General features: G+C 48.9%; 1 protein-coding gene across 1 annotated transcript in view; it reads left to right on the top strand.

Annotated features, from left to right (window-relative positions):
- The window catches only part of ttc7a (tetratricopeptide repeat domain 7A), a 67,687-nt gene that overhangs the window by 30,183 nt on the left and 13,306 nt on the right, over positions 1 to 24,198 (top strand). Inside the window, exons 15-19 of the mRNA XM_035400404.1 lie at positions 176 to 336; positions 12,078 to 12,194; positions 12,950 to 13,050; positions 14,238 to 14,372; positions 19,753 to 19,955. Of these exons, the coding sequence (XP_035256295.1) occupies positions 176 to 336; positions 12,078 to 12,194; positions 12,950 to 13,050; positions 14,238 to 14,372; positions 19,753 to 19,955 (717 nt within the window). The remainder of the gene's footprint in view (positions 1 to 175; positions 337 to 12,077; positions 12,195 to 12,949; positions 13,051 to 14,237; positions 14,373 to 19,752; positions 19,956 to 24,198) is intronic.

Below are 24,198 nucleotides of genomic sequence, written 5' to 3'. Positions count from 1 at the left end.
GCATAGACTCACTCACACAAACACACACACACACACACACACATACATATGAGACACAATAATGCATTTCTCATCCTAAATGTTATAAAATAATTTTTACAGTACTGAAAACCAGTAAACTGCCCTTCCTCTAACTCTCCTGCACACCGCCTCCCCTCTCTGTCGCCCCCTGCAGGTCTCAGTGGCCATGGAGCCCCTGCAGACTGCTCTCTCACTGCGTGGGGACGACCTCCACTCTCTGCACCTCTTAGCCCTGCTCTTCAGTGCCCAAAAACACCACCAGCACGCCCTGGACACCCTGGGCCTCGCCCTCAGCCAGCACCCTGAGAGCTTCAGGTAGGACGTCCCACGTGGACCCGTGCCCCAGGTCAGTGGGGCAGCGTCAGCTTTGGGCGAAACGCAGTCTGGGGTCTCAGATTGCCCTGGAAGTGCTGACTTGGGAACGCCTCATCAGGGCTTTGGCACGTTGCTTGGCAGCTGCGGTTGCTTAGCGCATTCATAAGCTACCTCACGTACAGTCTGATGGCTGATGTCATCTGTGCTTCCTGTCTTGTACTGTAACTGGCCACTTCCCCTCTCCACCCGAATGCTGCTGCATGGATGTGTCCATGCCAGGAAACCACAGAGCTTTACATCTGGCTGGCTCTGGCTTTAGATCTTTGGCCTTTCGTGTGTGTGTGTATGTGTGTGTGTGTTTGTATACTTGTGTGTGTGTCTGTGTGTGTGTGTGTGTGTGTGTGATTCCTGTGCATGTATGTGTGTGCGTATGTGTGCATACGTGTGTACTGTAACCAATCACGTGCTCCCGTGCATGCTGTCGGTGTGTGGGAGAGCCCGCTGTATCGGCAGTGTGCTGACAGGCGGAGGTGTTGGAGACGAGGGACTGAACACGGCGCCCTGTGTTCTCAGTGTTCAGTGAGCACGGAGCGTTGCTCGGTACATTTGGAAGTGTGCCCCTCCTCCCTCGTTAAACACGTCTCAGCGGGTATAAAAATACCCCTCCCCCAGACGCGGAGCCTGAGGAGCCCTCCTCAGCGCTGGCATATTTTAGGATATGGTGAGTGAGCACCGCCACGGCGCAGACGCGTTTGGCCCTTATTTAGATGTGCTAGCAGGGGGCCGCGCCTGACTGCACTCTGTCTAGCTCTCCGTGTGCACCCTCTCCCAGCCAGGGAAGCAACAGGAGCCGAAATGGCGGGAGGCCGATGCCTCACTGTGTCCGATCAGCACTGGTCTTATTCACTCTGTGTCTATTCACACATTTCACTTACTGAAACTTGAAGAACACCCGTTGAGTGTTCTTGCCCCCGTGTGATCAGTTGTCGTTCTGAAAATAAACGTGAATTGTGTGTGGACTTGTGTAGTTTTTGTGTATGCATGCTTGTCCATTTCTGTTAATTTGTCTCTGAGGACTCATGCATGTGTATTTGTGTGTGTGCACCAGAATCTATACCTCTGTTTGTTCAAGCCTAGATGTCCATAATATAAGGCACTGGTGCACTCATACAATTGCAACTGTATTAGTGTTAATACAAATTCTGGTGGCGAGGTGCTATTTTTCACAGTGTGGCCACCAGGGGTCATTGTTGGGCTCTGTGGTATTGCTGGGATCCTCTCACTCCAGATTGTGCCGATTGTAAAGTGTAAGCGTGTGTGTGTGTGTGTGTGTGTGTGTGTATGTGTGTGTAAAACTCTTTTGGAGGTAAATCAGCTTTTCTGTGGTTTAGGACCTTTATGGACCTCCCTTCCCCCGATTTTATACTTCCTACCTCCATTCCTGTCTTCCCCTGGTGACAGCGCACCCTTCTCTGGGTTTTGGCTCAGGAAGGGGTACTTAAGTCCTTGGCCCCCGATCACGCCAGGCTGGACCAGAACCCAAACTCACAGAGTGTTCAATCCACAAAGGATGCCTTTAGGAACCTGCTGTTTCCAGTCCAAAAATAATGTCTGATTCATTCATGTTATAACAGGAGGGTCTGTCATCCTGTATTAGGTGTGATGCTTATTTACACCTCATCATAAGTACCTGCTTTCATATGGAGAGAGACTGAGAAAAAGAGAGCGCGAGAGAGAGAGAGAGAGAAATTGGCTTTTTGCTGCATTAGGATCATGAAAAAAGAGGTTACTCAATACCCTCTAAGCGCTCGGTGATTTATGTTACAAAATGAAAACCAAAAGAAAAAAATATCAATATATAATTGGAGACTTACATCATTTCTCCCCTCCCCCTCCCACCACAGATTGATTGTTGTAGTATTCATGAATCTTTTGGTTGTACCAGGAACAGGAATCTCGTACACACACAAACACACACACACACATCCACGCACACAGAATCTCTCGTTCTCTTCCCTGATTTCTACCCTGGAGACCCTTGACTGCTTTGACCCATTTAAGGGCTTCTCTAAAGCTTGGACCAATCACAGACCTCTGAGTGCCAGGAATCCCCGTAACCTTGACAACCGTGAGGTCATCCTTTCAGAGCGGAGTGGCTGTTCCTAGTGGTGGGGAGGGGAAAGAGGGGTAGAAGGCAGTGTGGGGGTTTCTTGCCGTTTCTGATGTCTGATATTATGACATTCTTATAATCCGTGTGTGTGTGTGTGTGTGTGTGTATGTGGGCTTCTGTGTGAAAGACTGCCTTTGTTTATACAGTTCAGAATAAAATTAGATTGAGGTATTTTTTTCATGTTACATCACCTGAGACAATTTATTCCCCCAGAATATCCATATTTACTGTATGTGTGTGTGCAGCGAGTGGGGGGGGGGGGGGGGGGGGGCGGTGTACCAGAACGTTCTATTATCTAGGAAAAGGCTCAATCAAGAAGCACTGGCTGGTCTTTCGTCCCCATCTCAGTCAGTGGGGAGTGCTGATTGGGCTTCATTTAGAAGAAATCTGAGTGAAAGCAAGAATCTCTTTTGTGGTAAAAATGAAAGAATTGCAGAAGTAATTATGTGTTTGTGAGCCGTACACAGAGTGACAGAGACGGGCCGTGAGGCCTCGATGGCGGCTGATTGGCTGGCACACAGATGCGCTGGAGTGTGTGGCCCTATGGGGGATCCACCACGGGGGATGTTGTTTTACTCATCGCTTTATGAAGTGCTGAAAGAGGCTTCTGAGGGGGAGCATCTGGTTGCTGGGATGGGGGGAAGAGGTGAATTGAGAAGAGGGAAGGAGGGAGTGTTATTTTTGAGTTAGTGTACATGGGCATTTGTGTTATGTCTGTGTGCATGTGTTTTTATGTGTTCTGTTTTATATGTGCGTGTGCTCTTGTGTATGTGTGCATGTGAACTGTGTGTGCATATGGAGTGTTTATAGTGTGTGTAGAATGTGTGTAGAATATGTGTATGTGTAGGGTGTGTAGAATCTGTGGAGCATGTGTGTGTATAAAGTGCATATAGAGTGTGTGTAGAGTATGTGTAGTGTGTGGAGTGCGTATGAGGTGGTTAGAGTGTGTGTAGAATATGTGTGTGTGTGTAGAATGTGTGTAGAATATGTGTACGTGTAGTGTGTGTAGAATCTGTGGAGCATGTGTGTGTATAAAGTGCATATAGAGTGTGTGTAGAGTGTCTATAGAGTATGTGTAGTGTGTGTGGAGTGCGCATGGAGTGTTTAGAGTGTCTGTAGAATATGTGTGTGTGTGTGTGTAAAGCGTATTGTCCCCCTTGCTTCCCTTCCCAGCGTTGTTGTACAGTCTGTGCAGGAGGAGAGAGAGAGGGGGCGTGCGGCACTGTCACATCTCCTCACTCTGTCCCCGCACTCCTCCCTCCCTCCCTCCCTCCCTCCCTCTGCTTAAGTAACTCTTCACTCTTCGATCAGCCGACCAGCGGAGCCGTCTTCAGAGGAAACTGGGTCATGTGGAGCAGAGTGGAGGGACTGGGGGGGAGTTGATGAAGAACCACCCTGTGATTTAACATGCATCAGCAGGGGAAGAAAGAAGGATAAAAGAGAGAGAGAGAGGGACACGGGGGGGGGGGGGGGTCGGTGGCAGAGAGACATATTAGAGTCTGCCTCCTCACTGAAGGAGAGAGAGTGAGTTTGAGAGAAAGAGAGAGAGAGAGACATTGAGAGAGAGAGGGAGAGATATTCCATGGTCTCTTGTTTCATCACACCACAGGAAGCAAATACAAGGTTGTTCTGACTACAAGATTGTTCTGACTGTGTGTGTGCACGTGCATGTTAGAATGTGTACCTGTGTGTGTGTGTGTGTGTGTGTGTGCATTTGTGTGTGTGTGTGTGTGTATGTGTGTATTTGTGTGTGACTGTGTGCGTGTGCCTGCGTGCTTGCATGCTAGCATGCATGCGTGTGTGGGTTTGTGTGTTTGAGGCAGGCTCTCCTCTATCATTTGCAGCATTTTTCTGTTTGATCAGAGATTATGTCAGTCTGCCCCCATCCCCTCAGTGATCAATAATGCAGTTGTATGGACAGCTACAGAAGTGCCTTAGCGACAGGGATCCCTGTCATGTAGATCAATTCCAGCAGGTGATGGTGAGTGAAGTGGAGATGTTAAAACATGCCTGTGGTAAGTGACACAGACCCCCCCTCCCATGGGGGAGATCTGAGAACCCCTCAGGGAGCCTTCTGTGAGGCTGGGGCATGCCCACCATGTGTCACTCTGGTAGGGAGGGGGGGTCACAGGCCAGCAAGCTGTCAGGACAGGCTCCTGGACCCCCGTACCCAGTGTCTGAGGTGAAAGTGTGACAATTGCCTGCTTGTGTGAGTGTACTTTTGTATAAGAGTATGCTTTGTCTTTGTGTGTGTGTGTTTCTGTATGTGTGTGTGTGTGTGTGTGTGCATGTGCATGTGTGTGTGTGTGTTTCTGTATGTGTGTGTGTGTGTGTGTGTGTGTGCATGTGCGTGTGTGTGTGTGTGTTTCTGTATGTGGGTGTGTGTGTGTGTGTTTCTGTATGTGGGTGTGTGTGTGTGTGTGTGTGTGCATGTGCGTGTGTGTGTGTGTTTCTGTATGTGTGTGTGTGTGTGTGCATGTGTGTGTGTGTTTCTGTATGTGTGTGTGTGTGTGTGTGTGTGTGTGTGTGCATGTGCGTGTGTGTGTGTGTGTTTCTGTATGTGGGTGTGTGTGTGTGTGTGTGTGTGTGTGTGTGTGTGTGTGAAAGTGTGCATGTGAGTGTGCAGGCGGCAGCATTTAACAGGCTTTAGCAGTGCAGCAGTGATGTGTTTGTGTGTGTTTGTGTGTGAGAGCCTGTTTATGTGTGTTGCGTACGGGCAGGAGGCTTTATCCGTAGTTCTGGTGTCTGTCTGAGGGTGACTGAATGAAGGAGTGCTCTGGACGTAGTGCTGCGTTAAGGCCAGGCTGCTCGTCAGGTCTGTGAGGCTGTGTACCAGACCGTTCTGCAGAGTGTGAGTGAGTGGGAGGGAGGAAGTGGGGGATGAATGGAGAGAGAGAGAGACTGGGGAACAGCAACAGCGGGATGCTGTGTACCGGCCCTTCTTGTGCATTGTGTGATCCTCAGCAGGTTAAAAACCCTGTGCGTGTTTGTGTGCACATGCATGTCTCCCTGTGCGTATGTTCCCATGTGCACTTTAATGTGTGTTTATGTGTACATGTGCGCATACATAAATTTCCATATGTGTGTGTGTGCATGCACATGCTTTTAAAGGCATAGTTCTGTGAATATATGTGCATGTGTGCAGGTTAAATGTGCATGTGGATGTATATGTGTGTGTGTGTGTGTGTGTCTATGTGTCTGTGTGTCTGTGTGTGTGTATTTATGGCGGTGGTGTGTGCCAGAAACAGGTTCACCATGCAGTCAAGGCCCAGTCAAATGTCACTGCGGTTTCCTGGCAGTTCAGCCAGTCAAATTTAGCAGTGACTCCCTACTTTCTATCTGCCAGCTAATCAAATGTAACAGGAAACATTTTACACGCAGTGAAGGTGATGTTTTACTGTGAAGGTGAAAATGAAAATAAAGTGATCTGTTCAGAGTCAAAAAATAACGCAGGGCAGAGGAAACATTAAAAAAACAATTGCCCAGTTACCAACGTTAATGCTACATATCTGAACATAGCCACCATATGCAATTTTTCTCCTGTCATATGTGATGTGATCTGTGACATCTATCCCTGTTATGCAGAGGTTAGCTTCATGTGTTCAGTTGAAAACTGCCTTTTTATTCAGGCTGTTTCTTGGGTAGCAGTAGCCTCTTTGCTGGCCTTCTTGTCGTCTCGGGGTGTAAGACAAGGCACTGCTGTTGCTCTGGGGAAGTTGTTCGCTCGCTGAGTGAGCGAGCGAGCGAGCGGGCGCGCAAGTGAGCGAGGACTGCTTCCTGCAGTCACAACCAAAAATAGCCGAGCACCCTGAACGTGGTGTGAATACTGTACTGTGCAGAACTGTAAGAGAGCCCAGAAACTGAGAAAGAGGGAAGAGAGAGGACAGATAAGTTATTTTAGGGTGTGGCCAGACCTGGGGGAGTGGACAGCGATTGGCTGTGATGTTGGTTACCAGCCATGTGATTAGAATAAATTAGGTCTCAGGACGCAACAGGGTGCACAACGGTAGCTGTGGCCTTTTTATTGTGTGAAAGGTATCAGTTATTGTTGAACTTGGCTCCTTATGGTACCGCGGTGCCGGCTTATTTGTGTAACGGCTCTTAATGGCCATTGGCTGCAGAAATGACAGACTGCGGGGCGATGAAAGCATCCTCTAGCTCCGCCCCTCAGGTCTCAGAGTGGCCGTCTTCCATTCCACTGACGTCTTTCATTCGCTTTGCTGTTGCGCTTCTCTCTGCTGATTGGCCAGGGAAGTGCAGGTACAGTGCGATGCCACACTTTAGAAATGTTCTTTAACAGAGCATTCTGAACATTAAAGGCAGTGAGGCAGGCAGGGCATGCATTGGGCTTTAAATGCAGGTGAGATTGTTGCGTTCTGCTTTAAGAAGCTCTTCTACAGCGTCAGCATAAGTCTGTATTTATATATATATTTTACTTTAGTTGTCGACACAATACTCTGTGACAGGTGTGTCCTCTGTTCTGCCTCCCCTGGTGCCAGTTGTCATCTCGGTGTCAACGAGCACAGTGTGCAGCCCCAAACCCCCTCCCTCCCCCCACCTGAGAACCCTCCCCCCCCCCCCCCCCCCCCCCCTCGGGAATCCGTAACGAGCTGCGTTTCTCCGTCTGCGTTTCCCTGGAGACGGGTCATCTCGATGCGCTATTGATCCGAGAGGGCGGGCGACTGGAACCGACTGAAGTGTGACGCCACCGAGAGGGAGGATAAAAAATAATTGGAGAACGTCCTCAGCTTGGAGGAAACAAGCCGTCTCTCTTTCTCTCTCTCCCCCTGTCTTTCCCCCTCTCTTTCCCTCTATCCCTGCCTGTCTCTCTCTCTTTCTCCCCCATCCCTCTCCCTGTACTCTATGATAAATGGCGGTCTCTGACAGTCTGTCTTGGCAAAGGGCCTAATTTAGAGCGTACAGCATCCCATCCTCGCCTCTCTGCTGTCTCACCACTCCCTGAGACAAACACTGGAACTGACTGAGACTGGGACTGACTGAGAGACACACACTGGAACTGACTGAGACAAACAATACTGGACCTCACTGAGTGACACACACTGGACCTCACTGAGTGACACACTGGACCTCACTGAGTGACACACTTGAACTCTCTGAAAATGAAATAGGCAGGTGGGTTCACACATTTTTATACAGTGTGTGTGTAATTGTGTCTTACCTGCTCCAATTGCTTAGTTTAAAATAAAAAATAGCTGATTACTGATTGCTGATATTCAAAGTGATAGATTACAGTTTCACCTTCAATATCACCAGATTCATAAAGGCATGACTAAAAATTTAATGAAAACCAATTTGGTTGCAGTCATATCAACATCAAGACAGAATTTGTATTTTTTTTAAAATTGTGGATACTCCTTTTGAGGTGTCAGTAACTGATTTGTCTGTGTATTGACATAAGGATGCATAACAGCAGGAACAGGTCCTTCAGCTTGTTACCGACAGACTTGAGAGTACCTGGCACTGTGCCGAGCCTGGGTTTGAACACCTGGTGTTAGTTATGGAAGTCACAGAGCATCCATCTACTGGAGAAGTGCAGCCACATTTATTGCACAGAGAAGCTACGATCTTTGGCCCACAGTGAATCTTTAACAGTCGTTGTCAGTATCCAACTTGCCACAGCTTGTCCAGAGGCAACACACACACACATACACCAACAATCGTCCTCACACATTTTGATATACAGTTAACTTCTCTCACTCGGTTTCTCACTCACTTGTACATTCATGCAAACACACACACACACACACACACACACGCACACACTCACGCACGCTAAGTCCTCTGGGAGTCAAACCATTAATCTGTCCATCACCGTTAGCCACTTGGCGCCCTGTGTTTGACAGGTGCTCTGTCATCAGCTTGTGGACACTTTGAGCAGGATCTCTGTGACCCTGCCAATAGTCATTTGTGGTTTTGTACAGCCGAGCTGCAGAACAGATTGACTTCACTGTCATGCCGGGGGGGTAGACAGTCAACACAGTGTCATTATCTCAACTAGATCTCTCATTTGGACAGACCCCCCCCCGGGCCTTGTCGTGTGACTGCCGGGTCAGTCAGAGGTTCTAGCGCTGCGTGAGCGCAGCGGTTACCATGGCGGCTGGCCCGCTGACATCGTTTCGCCACCATGCCCAGGTGAAGGGCGGTTACCTGCCCCGCCTCCTTTGGCAGGGGAGTGGCAGGAAAGGCAGTGTCCCGTAACTGGGCTCCTCCTTATTCTGTTACCCGGCGCTCACAGGCATCATCAGGAAGCTTTAGTGAACCCGGCTATTCCTTAATTAGCATTGCATTTGCCTAGATGAGATGCCAATGCCTGATTGGTTATGCAGACTGTCATGCACATATGCGCATTGGCTCATGCACACCGCGGACATGTTCGGTTCTTTAACAGTGGTGCGCACCCATTCACACTCGCGCACCCTGCACACCTTGCACACTAACACGCGTTATCCCACGTGCATACCCACCAAACAGGGGTGTTCTGCGCTCTGCATGTTATTTTTACTGGACGTACAGTACATACAGCGATAAACCGGGTGCAGCGCTCTCCCTCCCCTACGCGCGCCGTTGCTCAGAACGATCGCCCCCGGCCGCATTGGCTAACAGGCGACAGCGAAAACGACCGATCGATGGCGGTGGAGACGTGAGAGGCCCGTGCGAGAGTCGCCCTCGGCGGTATCGACTGGCGCCGCTCTGGGTTTAAAGCGCCGGGTGATTGAAGTCCTGGACACGGCCTTTTTACGGGAGAGGCTTTGTGCGAGCGGACCGTGGAGATGACGCTGTTTGTGATGAGGGCCCAAACGACGCGATTGGTCTTCACAGGCCACAGGCCACAGGCCCAAACGGCAGGGAGCAGTGGGCCTCTGTCCGCCCGTTTGATTGCGCTTGTTTTTCCGGAATATCGCGCCCCGCCTCTTCATTAATGCAACAAAAATATGGTGCCATATGCTGAAGAAAAAAAAAACACATTGAATAATTTATTTGAATATTTGGAGCCGCTCCAAAAATATTTCCAATAGATGCCTACTGTATGTATTGTCGCCTTTGTTAATAATACATTTTGTTGGCTGTATTGAGGCATATCGTACCAGGGCCACAGCGGCAATACTATTCTGGTATAATTTGCATTATGTTGCCATATCTTGAGAACACGTTCATAAATGCCTAAGACCTAAGGACTAAGGGTGTGAGGGCCTGGATATAGGCACTTTGCCTTCATTGGGATTTCTGTGAAGAAAGGAGGGACTTTGTGATCTGTGGTCGTGTTAAGCCCATCACAAAGGCCAGTGCTGTAACTGGCGATATTGATGGGGAGTAATTCAGAACTAATGAGGCGCGTGGACTCAGAGACGGAAGTGCTCTCTGCAGCCGCCCTCTAATTCTCTTTCCATAAGAGACGGTCGAAAAGCGCGTTCGGCTAATTGATAACTTTAATTACAGAAGTGTTTTGTTCCGAAATTTGTGCTGCTCTGACGATAGAAAGAAGGGCCATGTTGTCTCCCTCTCCAGTCATTAGTGAGGCAGGGATATCAAAATTATACTAACAAAATGGGTGCCTGCACAAACAGATCAAAAGGTTATTATGTTTGATTAATTAGAGCATGCGGAGGAAGTAGCACTGCGTTGATTGGCTATGTTCTGCATTTGAAATTAGATCAGATCGTAAAAGAGATCACGATCTGATCTTATTTCAAATGCAGAACATTGCCAATCAGCGCAGTGTCACTTTCTCTGCATGCTATAGTTATAATTCCGATCTTGAATGATCTTTTTATTCAAGATATGATTTTATTTGAACCCTATCATGCCATGCAGCTGTTTCCTGCCTGAGCATTGATGTTGTGCTAGATTTTTGATTCAGAATGTTTAAATTGCATCAGAGGTTTTGTCCTTGTGATCAGGACCTCGTCGTCGCCGGGGATGAGCGAGGGGTGCGTCCCGCGTTCCCGTCCAGGACGGGACGTTAGCAGGCGGGCCGCAGAGAGCCTGCTGAGAGGTCAGCCGCACGGTACCGCACGCACGGGCACAACGACGTGCCGAAGTGGGGCTGGTCTCCGCGTAACTGCCTGCACGCCTCCCTCCTTATCGGAACATGCTGGGGTCTGATTGAGTCAGCAGCGCTAATCCCCGGGGATCATGTTAGCCGGGCTGACGCTGGCAGAGGCCAGCCGCTAGCGAGCGGATAATGGCAGTTAATGGCCCTGTCATTGTGTGAGTTATGAGGCTTCCTCTCCGCTAGCAAATTAGCCTCGCCACTGAATCCGGGCTCTTTATTTAAGGTGGCAAACAGTGTTAGCAAAACTTAAACCGCCCTCTGATGCAGTCAGGGTTTTCCAAAGCTGCCTCTTCCCATGGCAACAGCGGTGCTGCCGTGGAGATGGGTGTTCTGGGTGTTCTATTTAAAGGGACAGCGTCAGTGTCAGGGCTGTCCCCACTGTATTGCTGGTGTGTGTGTGTGTGTGTGTGTGTGTGTTTGTGAGTGTGCGTAGAACGGAAATGAGGAACGCATAATCAGCTCATCTCACACCAAGAGCTGCCTCTTCAATTATGATGAAGCCTGACTACCCCCCACTACCCCACCATCCCTCTCCGCTATTTCAAGTATTATCTGGGCAAGTACACCTCCACAGGGGGTTGCATATGATAATCGGGCTATGTGACCGATCACTGTCTAGAGGACTTGGATTTTCTATTTCCATGACTACTGCTGGCAACATTTTCAGGCATTCCTCTGGCTAGCCTGTACTTAAAGTAGCAAGTGCTGCTTGGTAGATAACTTGCAAGCAGACCAGATAATAAATGGATATCAACTGTACTTTATTTAGGTAGTAACTTAGCAAGAAAGCCAGGTAGCCTCTGCTGTAGTACGGTAAAATGTAATGTACGCTTGTGTTTTGGTTTTGCACGATCTAAGCAGTGCATGGGGAGATTGTGGGGCAGTTGCCCCTGGAACAGTGGGGTAATATCAGCTCAAATAGCCGCGGTGCCCGGGGCAAGGCTGGTACTGCCTCAGCACTGCCAGTCTGAGGTGTGTGTGTGTGTGTGCCACCGGCAACATGAAAGTGGAAGACGGGAATCTGCATGAAAGATGAATTAGGCTGAAGGGCCTCGGCCTGCATGGTCAGGACAGGCCTTTTCTGTCTGCCTCTCTGTAAAACACAGCAGCTGACCCTGACTCGCCTGTAGTCTGCTCTTTTTTATCTGCTCACTCTCGCTGCGGGTCAGTGGTTCACACTGTGTAAATGTGAGGTTAGAGGTCACACATCTCTTAATGAATATGAGCTGACCCCAAGTTCATGACCTATGACCTCTACTTTATAGCCCTCTCCAAAGGGGCACAACCTGTCCCTCTTGTTAATGGACACCCTTGAAGTCATGGCTTCATGGCAACATAGAAAGGTATCCATCAGACCACTTGCGCTAGTTTGTGGTGTGTGTGTGTATGCGTGTGCATTTCAAATTTTCTGTTTGTACAATCCATCAAAACTGTCCAATCCTGTGCATTCGTAAATTGATCCCTGCTGATATAGTATCTGTCACTTGCGTCCCGCAGTCTGCTGTTCACCAAGGTGAAGCTGGAGGAAGTCCTCTACGGACCGGCCACTGCACTGCGTACCTGTGAGGACATGCTGCAGCTGTGGCACAGTCGCTATGACTACGTGCGCACCAGGTGAGGGGAGGGGGGGCAGCGAGTGAGAGAGAGAGAGAGAGAGTGCATGGCTGTGAAAATGGGTGTGTGTATGCATGTGTGTTATTGGGGTGTGTATGGGTGTAAGATTGTGTATGTGTGAATTTTTGTTTGTATGTATGTGTGTGTGTGTGTGTGTATGTTTGCATATAAATGTGGGTGTGTGTGTGTGTGTTTGCATATAAATGTGTGTGTGTGTGTGTTTGCATATGAATGTAGATGTGTGTGCTGTAATTTTCCAGGTCTGCTGGTTATTTCACGTGGAGGTGTAGGAAGTGTTAATCAGGTGGTCTAAGTTTAAGTCGGTAAAAGTCTCTTGTGCTGCAGTGGTCTGGCATTGACGTTTGCTCAAATCACATACCCAGGTCACACTCTTTGGGTCTTTGTGTGTGTGAGTGTGTGTGTGTGTGTGTGTGTATGGTGTGTGTGTGTGCATGTGCATATTCCCCAGAATGCATGTGTGTATATTTGTATGTTTTATTACCTCCTGAATGGGGTCAGTGGAACAGGGTCTGGTCATGCATGTGTCAGGAAGTGGCAGCAGGGTGGGGAGGTGGGGCGGGGGCCAGGGGGTGTGGGGGGTAGGGGCATGGTCTGTGTGGGAAAGAGAATCAGAGAAATAGGGACAAATGTGTAACTTTATCATCTGACACCTGCCTCACAGCTGTGTGTATGTGTGTGCGTGTGTGTGTGTGCTTGTGTGTGTGTGTGTGTGTGCGTGTGTGTGTGTGTTTCAGTGACACTGACGAGAGCAGCAGCCTGCCGGAACCAGCCCCACTCAGCCGCAAACCCAGTGGGCTGCACCTCACCCTGCCGGACTTCCAGGACTGCGAGACAAGTGGGTACACACCATACACACACATACTGTACACACACACACACACACGCACACGCACACTCACACACTGCTCCGCAGCCCAGCGCGTCCCTAAAACGGACTGTAATGTGGGTGTTTGAGGGGCAGCAGGGGGCAGTGGAATGCCCTGCCCTGGCTCCGGGGCCACTCCCTGAAGTGATTCCAGGTTAACTGAACGGCGTGCGCTCCGCGGGTGGGCGGGGCCGTGGGCGGGGCCGTGGGCGGGCCCAGCAGCTGGCGAGCAGACGCTCGTGGAGATCTCACGCACACGGTCTTCGAGGCTCCAGTCAGGCGCAGCCAAAGACAAATGTCCAGAGTGCTGAACCTGACCCTTACCCCCGCACCCCTGCACCCCACACCCCGACCCCTGCACCCCGCACCCCGCACCCCGCACCCCTTCTTCTGCGGAGAATGCAGGACGGGACCCGCTAACCCCCGCTGCCCCTCATTACACCCTGCCCCCCGTGATCACTGGGATTGCTGGGATTCCCTGAGCGTGGGGCGGAGCGGAGGAGGGGCGCGCAGTCCGGTTTTAGACCTGCCCTCTCGCTGCGGGGGGAAGTGATAAACGGGTGACATTTTGGGGGCTTTGGCACAGCTGCGCTGCCTTTCAGGCCTGTATTTTAGGCCAGCCCCCCCCCCTCCCCCCCCCCCCCCATCCCCCCATCCCCCTGCTCCGGGCTAGGGCTGTAGCCATACTGCTGCGTCACCTGTCCCGTTTGGACACTTTCAGGCTGGCTGTGTCCTGTGCCCCGTTCACTCTCTCCGATGCTTAAAGAACATTTGATATCTAGTATATTTTTTCGCTTAATTCTGAACCTAGAAGCTTTTTTTTTTTTTTTGCCCTACCCTATACCCTCTGTACCCTGACCCCTACATGAGTCTATTTCTCACCAGACCCACATATCTCTTAGAATTGAATGTGCATTGTAAAATTTGTTAAATTAAATTTAATAACTTTCCCATGAGTGTGTGTATGCATGTATGAATTTGTATGTGTGTGCAGTGTGTTTTTGTGTCTGAGTATATAGTGTGTACTGTATGTGTGTATAGTGTGTGTGCTTGTGTATAGTGTGTGAGTGCGTGTATGTGTGTAGTGTGTTTGTATGTGTGTGTGTGTGTAAGATATTTTGCACTGACCTCCTCTGTTCCTCCCTGTTTCGGTTCAGGGTCCCAGAGTGCCGCCTCTATTGCGGCTTCCCGCCTGGAGCAGGCCATGTCAGAGGTGTCGGCCATCAGCTCCGCCCACAGACAAGGCCCCGCCCACATCTGGGCAACACTGGAGCACATCTGGCTGCAAGCAGGTAAAGGACCACTCACAGCCCACCTCATCTTTGTTTGTCAGCCAATCAAAGCTTCAGACACAAAAATTATAGTTCTTAATAACTAAATAAGAGTACTCAATACGTCGGATTTAACAGGGTAGGCTGTGGCCTGTATTTTCCGAACCTACCAATTGAAAAATATTTATTTGCTGTTATAGTAGGAGTGGATGTAAGTGACAAGTTAAGTGACACTGGTGTGAGCAATTTTGTCCTGTCACTGTGAAGGAAAATGTAGTGTGGGTTATGGGTCCCGTTCTGGCTGGCTGGCTGGCTGCCTCTATAAAGATGGCACTTCACATGATAAAAGTAGTGTACGCGTCAGCATCAGTGTTTGATTACTAGCGATGAATGTCAGTGACTAAGTGGGCACCTCCCCAGTTGACGTGTTAATGTTGTTGATTTCATCCAGCTGACCCACGGCCAAACAGCAATGAGTAGCTCAGCGGAGGGTGACAGGTGTTGTTTTTTCCATCTGGCTGCATCAGCGGTGGAAGGGGAGCGATGTGTTGTTGTTGATCCTCAGCCGTGGCAGAGGTGACTCACCTGAGAGCACAGTTGAGAGGCTGTCTGCGTTGTTATTATCACGTTCAGTGACTAACTGGGACTGCACGGTCAGCAGCGGAGGTGAGAGAGAGAAAGAGACGGAGTGTGTGTGTGTTTGTGTGTTTGTGTGTGTGTGTAAGAGAAAGTGAGACAGTGCAGTACATTTATTAGCACTTCCCAGAGAGAAAAAAGAGTGCATGTATCTGTGTGTTTGTGTGTGTGTGTGTGTGTGTGTGCGCGCATGTGTGTGAGTGTGTGCGTGAGTGTGTGTGTGTGCGTGTGTGTGTGTTTATCTGTGTTTGCGTGTGTGTGCATGTGTGTGTGTGTGTGTGAGTGTATGTTTGTGCACACAAATGAGAGTGGAAATAGAACAGAGAGAGAGAGATAGACACCGATAGGGAGAGGGCTGTGGTCTGTGTGTGTTAGGGTATGGGCTAGACAGATAGAGTTAGAGAGATAGACACCGATAGGGAGAGGGCTGTGGTCTGTGTGTGTTAGGGTATGTGCCTGTGTGTGTTAAGGTATGGGCTAGACAGAGAGAGTTAGAGATATGAACTGAGAGGGAGAGGGCTGTGGTCTGTGTGTGTTAGGGTATGGGCTAGACAGAGAGAGTTAGAGAGATATAAACTGAGAGGGAGAGGGCTGTGGTCTGTGTGTGTTAGGGTATGTGCCTGTGTGTGTTAAGGTATGGGCTAGACAGAGAGAGTTAGAGAGATAGACACCGATAGGGAGAGGGCTGTGGTCTGTGTGTGTTAGGGTATGGGCTAGACAGAGAGAGTTAGAGATATGAACTGAGAGGGAGAGGGCTGTGGTCTGTGTGTGTTAGGGTATGGGCTAGACAGAGAGAGTTAGAGAGATATAAACTGAGAGGGAGAGGGCTGTGGTCTGTGTGTGTTAGGGTATGGGCTAGACAGAGAGAGTTAGAGAGATATAAACGGAGAGGGAGAGGGCTGTGGTCTGTGTGTGTTAGGGTATGGGCTAGACAGAGAGAGTTAGAGAGATATAAACTGAGAGGGAGAGGGCTGTGGTCTGTGTGTGTTAGGGTATGTGCCTGTGTGTGTTAAGGTATGGGCTAGACAGAGAGAGTTAGAGAGATAGACACCGATAGGGAGAGGGCTGTGGTCTGTGTGTGTTAGGGTATGGGCTAGACAGAGAGAGTTAGAGATATGAACTGAGAGGGAGAGGGCTGTGGTCTGTGTGTGTTAGGGTATGGGCTAGACAGAGAGAGTTAGAGATATGAACTGAGAGGGAGAGGGCTGTGGTCTGTGTGTGTTAGGGTATGGGCTAGACAGAGAGAGTTAGAGAGATATAAACTGAGAGGGAGAGGGCTGTGGTCTGTGTGTGTTAGGGTATGGGCTAGACAGAGAGAGTTAGAGAGATATAAACTGAGAGGGAGAGGGCTGTGGTCTGTGTGTGTTAGGGTATGGGCTAGACAGAGAGAGTTAGAGAGATATAAACTGAGAGGGAGAGGGCTGTGGTCTGTGTGTGTTAGGGTATGGGCTAGACAGAGAGAGGGGGTGAGATGCTGTGAATACTGGCAGATTAGCACTGGGCTCTAGCAGAGTGGCAGTGGATGTGATGTGGCTTCGATGTCCACAGTGCTCCTCCTGCCACCTCCATGTGTCTCACTGAAGAGCTCAGTTTCGCACAGCTCGCTCTGTCCACATACATTCAGCAGGGAAAACACAGGTACACAGGTGCAAAAGTAAATAATGTGTGTGTGTGTGTGTGCGTTTACATACACGTGCATGTATCCTTGTATATTCTAAAACTTAAAAGCACTGGATCAATTCATGCATGACTTTGCATACCTCCCAGAATCCACAGTATCAGTATTTTAGTGAATCTAGTGTGCAGTGCCTTCTCCATCCCGACCCCCCTCTCCATGTTCCTGACACATCTGCCTTCAGCTGCTGAGGAGACGGCTTGTCCTTGCCCATGCCTATAGCGATCAGCGGGATAGGTGTGTGTGTGTGTGCGTGCGTGCGAGTGTGCTGATGGGGGGGGAGGGTGTGGGGGTGGCGTGAGTGGGAACATGAATCCTACCTTGTCATCAGGCCCTTTGAATAATCTGCTCTGAAATAGTAGCTCCTTCCTCGAAGCATCTGAACTATTCATCATCACCATGGGGACATGAGGGTGTTGTTGAGTTGTGTAGAAGCTTTGGTTCAAGTAGATATTTCTGCCTTTTTAATCCCTCGCCCCATTCCCCCTTTCCCACTCTCCTACCCCTTCACCCTTTTCCCAGAGCTCTCCAGCCCCCTAGAACTGTTTTCAACATTCCACTGTGATTGGCTACTTCCTGTTATGGATGGGTCACTTCCTGCCCCAGGGAGATTTGCACATAAACAAAGCAGTGTAGAGCAGAGCGAACCCTATTCAGTTAAGTACAGGTTTCCTCACAAAAAAATATTCTTCAGGACCAGCTGATTTACAGATTGGTATGGTCAATTTGCCTCAGGAATCTGATTAAATGTCGTGTAAGAAAGAGCTAAATAAAGTACAGTACAGTAATTATGCGGAGGATTATGGAAGTGGACACGAAAAGCTGACTGTGTAAAGAGAAAGTTCTGAATATGTTTTTAAAAAGTATATAATGTAATATGTCTCATTTGCATACATCTTAGAACAACGTATTTACTTTTTACCTCTATTTTCTGCCCCTCTGGCAAGGTAGACTAACATACAAGACAATGATCTCCATTTGAATGTCGCACACAACCAACTGCCAAAGTGGCTGATAATGAAGGAGTCTGTCAGTCACTACTGTGCCCAGTGCTGCCCAGAGACAGCCTTCTTCCAGCTCAGCCTACCATTGGCCAGTCAGTGTGCTTAGGGGCGTGTCCATTTCGCCATCATAGTCATGCTTTCTTGAGTTTCAAGTGCAGCACGCGATGCCCTTATTTAGCCAAGTGTGCAGTTATTACCCAGGAACAGAATTACACTTGTCACATTTTGTGTGTGTGTCTGTTTGTGTGTGTGTGTGTGTGCGTGTGTGTGTGTGTGTGTGCGTGGTTATAACAAAGTCACCATTCTCACCTCAGCTACTTTTTGGACCTTGTACAAACCTTTTAGCTATTTGGTCATGAGCTGAGGTGCTTAAGTGGTAAGTTCATGTTGCCAGATGCAAGAACAGAACACACTCGTGACATCCACGTGACATTTAACACGTGACAGTGGGAGGATGTCCTTCTTTGGTCTTTCCGAAAATGGGTGTCGAGGAACATGCCCCCCTCTCACTCTGTTACAGTCTGAAGAGGCTGCTGTACAGGAAGCTCACACTGTGTCACCTCTAATTCATTCCCCCTGGCCCCAGCCTTCCTGTGGACAATTCAGCCCCAATTAAAACTGGACCCAGCAGCTGGACAGTGGCAATTTTGCTGGTTTGGGGGACAGTGTTCAATTTAAACATTTGCCCTCAATTTTTATTTATGAATAAATTCAAATGTTCATTTTTAATAACCAAAATTATGCTGCCAAACTAAGTTTTGTGAACCGAAAAGAGACTAGCGCTTATATTTAATCCCGTGTCAAAGTTAAGGACGATTGTTGAATGAATCCAGACTTCTGAAATATTAGCCAAAGCCATGCAGCAGATGGAAACAAAACAAAAGAAAACAAGACCAGGTCAAAACCTAGTATATGACTGGACCTAACACACGTGATCCGGCCGACCAATGGTGTAACTTCATAACTCGGCCGACCAATGGTGTAACTTCATAACTCGGCCGACCAATGGTGTAACTTGATCACTCAGTCACTCAATCGCAGACATTCGTGTTTGTAGGGCTGACCCCGCTGTTGCGGTCCAGCCAAAAATGCATACGGAGGAATTTCTGAAGTGCAGAATCTGTCATTCGGAAAATGCGGTGCGACGTTTGTGCGGCGTCACATGCGGGATGAAGACTGCGCGGCTGAGCTGCGTGAAATGTGCTGCGGGCTGCAGCTAGCTGGCTGGGATGTAAAGGGTGTGGAATGTGCTGCGCAGTGTGGATCAGCAGCTGCCTCCATGGGCAGGATGTTTAGCGTGCTGTGGCGCGTACGGTACAGATCTGCCTGTCCACACACTGCCTCGGCGCGGACTGCAGGGGCCCGCCCCGGCCGGAGCTTGTCTCTCCGCTCGCTGTGCGAGTTGCCACGCCGGTTGCTGTGCTGGGGTTGCTGAGGGATGATGGGTAATGAGATTTGGTGGCTCAGAGCGGCACGGCGCCGGTCGGTGTGTCCGATTTGAGCGAGGCGAACGGATGAGGCAATGCCAGGCAACAGCGCTCTCGCTCTGAGAAACCCCGCCCCCAAAGTACCAGAGATCCTCTCCGCACAGGAGCAGATCCACGTCTTTATAAAACTACAATACCCAAAGTGCCAGAGATCCTCTCCGCACAGCAGCAGATCCACAGCTTTATAAAACTACAATACCCAAAGTGCCAGAGATCCTCTCCGCACATGAGCAGATCCACGTCTTTATAAAACTGCAATATTTCACAGGAATTCCGTAATGAATCATGTGCAGTTTTTTTATGCGGGTGTAAACTTCCAGATGTTCCCTTAGGCCTTCCCCTGTGCATGATTTCATTTTTAAAAGTTTTCTTTGAAGAAGGGTTTGCTGAGCTTCTCTTTCTGTGTTAGGGCTTATGACACATACACACACTTTGCTGGGTTAATTTGACTTGTAAAAGATAGGCTTCTTTATTGCTTTTGAATACAGGTTCCCCCTACAGAATGAAGGCTATGTTTGCAGTCAGTGAAGTGTCCCTATCTCTTTTTCTGTCTGTCCCTCTTTGTGTGTGTGTGTGTGCGTGTGTGTCCTCCCCACTAGGGGAGCTCTTCATGGAGGAGGGGAGAGTGAAGGAGGCGCAGTTCTGTGCCCAGGAGGCGGGGGCGCTGTTCCCAGCCTCTCACTCTGTGCTGCTGCTGAGGGGCCAGCTGGCCGAGATGCGTGGGCTGGAGGCCGAGGCCAAGACCCTTTACGACGAGGCTCTGACCATCCATCCCGGAGGATACCGCATCCTGCTGCACCTGGTGAGTGAGCGCACACACACGCGTACACATATACACACACACACATATACACACGCACACACACACACACAAAAATACACACGCGTACACACGCATACACGCACACATATGTACACACAAATGCATACACACACACACACACACACAATTGCACACACACACGGACAAACACACACACACACACACACAAATACATATACACACACACATGCACGCAGAAATCTACACACACAAACACACGCACACACAGCACACCCATAAACACACACACAGGTCCTTGTTTTTCTCTTAGTTTAATGGCCACTCACTCCTGACCTTTTCTGCCATTACGGTGATGAGCTGTGGAGGGCCATTCTGTTGGCAGCCAGCATTTCAGACTGTCCGGAGTCTCTGTCTCCATGGATATTGCATTAAAGGCGTATGAATGAGTTTCTGTACGCAGTGACCATAGAAACCGGAGAGACCTCATGCATTTGTTACAGCGCACAATGACCTGTCAGGGCTTTCCTGTATATGGGAAATGGAAGAGCCAGCTAACCAGAACAAGGCCAGCCACCAGTGTCCTGTCCAGGGTGTTTTCAGGAGGGAGGGAGGGAGGGAGGAAAGGCCAGAGAGAGAGGAAGATATATTGTGTGTATGTGTGAGTAGAGACGCCATGGTGGAAGTTTTTCGGATGAACGCTGCAATTTCTTGTCACCAGGAGGAGGGCGATTTCCTCTCTTTGACCAATCAGCAGGGTTGCTTGAGGGTTAGGACGACAATAGCCTTCATCAGCATTTTTATTATGAGATTTTTTTGTGGCTGAGCGTGTGTGTCTGTGTTCTTCTGCGTGTGTGTGTGGTGTGTGTGTGTGGTGTGCATGTGCGTGTGCGTGTGCGTGTGTGTGTGTTTGTGTGTGTGTGTGTGTGCGTGTGCGTGTGCGTGTGCGTGTGCGTGTGCGTGTGCGTGTGCGTGTGCGTGTGTGTGTGTGTGTGTGTGTGTGTGAATAATAGTTCTGTGTCCTGTTTGATTTAGCAAGGGGCCTGTTGCTCATATTGCTTTTTCAGCAGAAACACAGCTCATCTTTGACAGCTCCAGGGTTTGCTGCAGAGGGATTTGTTTCTAGTTTGCATTTGTCTGTTTGTCTTTTGTTTTCTCTCTGTGGTCTCTTCAGTTCAAGCCAGGGACACATTTTAAATTGAAATGAACTGCTGGTGCAGGAAGAAGATTTCGTTCTATTAGAGAGAAGGCCAGAAAGCAGAAAGATGTCTTTGGACAGGCATGCCCTGGCTCCCAGTGTCCTTATGAGAGCCCTTTGTCTGAAGATAAAGGCCATTATGAGATAGAGGAAGGACAAAGCATCTTCTGTTTCCCAGTTCAGTGAGAGTTCAGAAACATTAGTATTTACTAACTTTTTTAGTACTAGGGAATTTAATACTAGCTTTGTGGGTGTGCAGACTGTTAATATTTCTGATTTTGTTCGAAAGGTGGTAAATGTAGGAAACTGATTCATGAGAAAGAATAGCACTCTTCTGACACTATTAAAGGTGCCAATATAAACTTTTGATTGTGTGGAATGTGGGTCTTTATCTGGTCAGTGGTCCGCTTGAATCATTGTTTTGTTAACATTTCTGAGTTAATATGCTGGAAAGATTTTGTCTGTACATGGTGTTCTTGAGGACAAATCTAGCCATCGTATTTGCGGGGAAATTAATATGAAAGGTTGATTACGCTGGAAATGGGCTTCATTGGTAACCGCTGAGCAATTACACCACTTCCTGTGGTCAGTAAATATGACACACCTTGTGACAGCAATGTGCTAATTTATGGTCAAAGTAGTGTCTAGTCCTGGTTCCAGAGGACCGTGCTTACAAAGGAATCAAACACGTACTCCCACACACACGGAACCAAACTTACTCCCACAGGTGTGCTTGTGTGTAAGGGGTGGAGCGGCGGTTTGATCTCTGGAGTGCCACAGCGCTGTAGCGCTTCCTCACGTCTTCCTGTGTGATCGGGCCGCTTCCTCTCGTCTTCCTGTGTGATCGGGCTCATTACGAGCAGTGGACTCTACTTTCAGCCGGTCGGCCCTCCCCCCCCCAACACCCCCCCCCCCCCCCCCACCCCTTTCATGTGCCTTTCCTCCAGGGGCACCTCTCTCTGCAAACACTGCCTCCTGACTCCTCTGCAGTACGTGCACAGCTTTAGCCCCGCTCTCAGCCTCTGTCTGCCTGCTTCACGCTGCATCAGTATGCCAGGAAGGCTCTCTCCTAGTGCATGGAAACCATGACAACACAGAACATGAACGTTCAAAGACTTCACTTGCAAGGAAATGCAAGCATCAGTCGTTTTTTTCCTCTTCAAAAGCAGAATTTTCCAAGTTAACGTTCTTACCTGTGTAATTGGCTGCTTTAATTGGCTGCTTTAATTGGCTGGTTAAGTGCTGAATAGAGATGAAACGACTACGGAATCAGGATTGTACGAGGCTGATTGTTTTAGCTATTGTGATAATCTGAGTTTCTGGTGTCTGGTGCCATGGGGCTGGTGGGGGGGGGTGTATATTACTTTACACTGCAGGAAGCATGAAGGAAGCAGACTACACTGTATATGCAGTTTTATTCATTATTACACTTGTCTTGTTTATTAGATAAAACACTGGGAGCCAAAAGTCAGAGAGACAGAGTGAGAGAGAGAGCACAGTGTAAGTCAGGGCCTTCAAATGATTAAGATTAATAAGAAGCCTGCAGTTATATATGTCTGAACAGGCCTCCCTCTGTGTACCCCATTCATCTGGCCAGTGGAGGGAGATAATCTTATCAGGTTACAGCCAAACCACGTGTCTCCACTGGGCCTGTGCTCTGTATTTGCTCTCTATTCTTTTGGGCAGTGAGAACATTTTGGCTGTGACCACATCGGTATTTGCACACGGCATGTGCGATTTCCATTTTATGATGACGTTTGTGCCTGGACAAACAAAATAAATTTAAATAGAAGCCTCTAATGGTTCATGAATTAATTGGGAGGGGGCGGGGGGGTGTGTGTAGGTGGTGAAACATTTTGTAATGTTAGTCTGTGTCTGGCGTGCCAGCAGTGAGAGCCAGGATGAGGACGGAGGTGTGGATCAATTTAGAAGCAAGATATGGAGAAGGAGGGGATGAAATGGAGAGCTGGCTGAGGCAATGAAGAAAAAGAGAGATAGCAGTTGGACGGGCAGATCAGGGAAAGAAACCTGTATCCCTTCAATGGGTGAAGCAGGATGTATCTGACTAAAACATGAAGGGGGCTTGTCCGGGGTAGCATAGTCAGGATATTAATAAAGGGTAATAACAATCTATGTGTCTGGTGCTGGACTGGGTCAGGTTTGAAATGCTCAGAGAAACATGAACTTAAAAACATAAACGTAAATCCTTCATGAAGCACTAAGCACCATGTCCCAAAACATGTCCTTCTTCCCCGTTGTAAGATTCTTTTGGAACAGCTGGATAGATTCCACTCACCATCTCCACCACGCACCCAGGTTACCGAGTGACCAGGGCGCGGAAGGACAGGCGGGGGCGGTGGTCAGGGATCCGGGACATTGATGAACCCCCCCGGCGGCTGTGGTGGGGCGGCTGTACATTTGTGCTGAGTGATTGAATGAGAGTGATTGTGCTGCTCTGCATGTGTGGGCCTGCTTTCAGAGTCACGGGCTGCAGCTGTGATGGCCGGGCTATTGGTCAGGGCATTATTATTATTATTATTATTATTGGATTGCCTTTGTATAGTTTTTTGTGATATCATAGTTCTTTAAAGCAGTGATTTTCGAAATTGTCCTCGGTGTGCACTGCGCTTGCCTATATTGGGGCAGTATCTTGGGTCAATTAAGACTGACTGTAACTGTAATTGTTCTAACATAGCTTTGTACTAACACTCGGAGGTTGCAATTATGGTAAGAATGAATGTCAGCACACAAAGCGTGTTGCACCCACCTGGGTGAGGAATGGCAGCCATTTTGGAGTTCCTCCTTAACCAGTGCAGAGGGAGGGGCGATCACACATTGACTTTGACAGGCCTCAGACACAAACCCCGCGAAAGAGAAATAGCAGGGATAGAGCTGAATGAGTGTTTCACTTTTACCTGCAGCCTGGCCTATGAAAAAAAGGTTTTATTTTATATGGGGTCAAACTAATATCCAAGTGGAAGCAAAAAGAGGAGGAAATGTCTCACTTTTCCTGGTTATCTGACAGGCTAGATGCCTCGACACAATGCACTAGGAGATAATGGTGGT

This window comes from Anguilla anguilla, chromosome 18 (assembly GCF_013347855.1).
Source record: "Anguilla anguilla isolate fAngAng1 chromosome 18, fAngAng1.pri, whole genome shotgun sequence".
NCBI lineage: Eukaryota > Metazoa > Chordata > Actinopteri > Anguilliformes > Anguillidae > Anguilla > Anguilla anguilla.
Note: the sequence above shows the minus strand (reverse complement) of the source record. Positions and strands in the feature narration are given on the sequence as shown.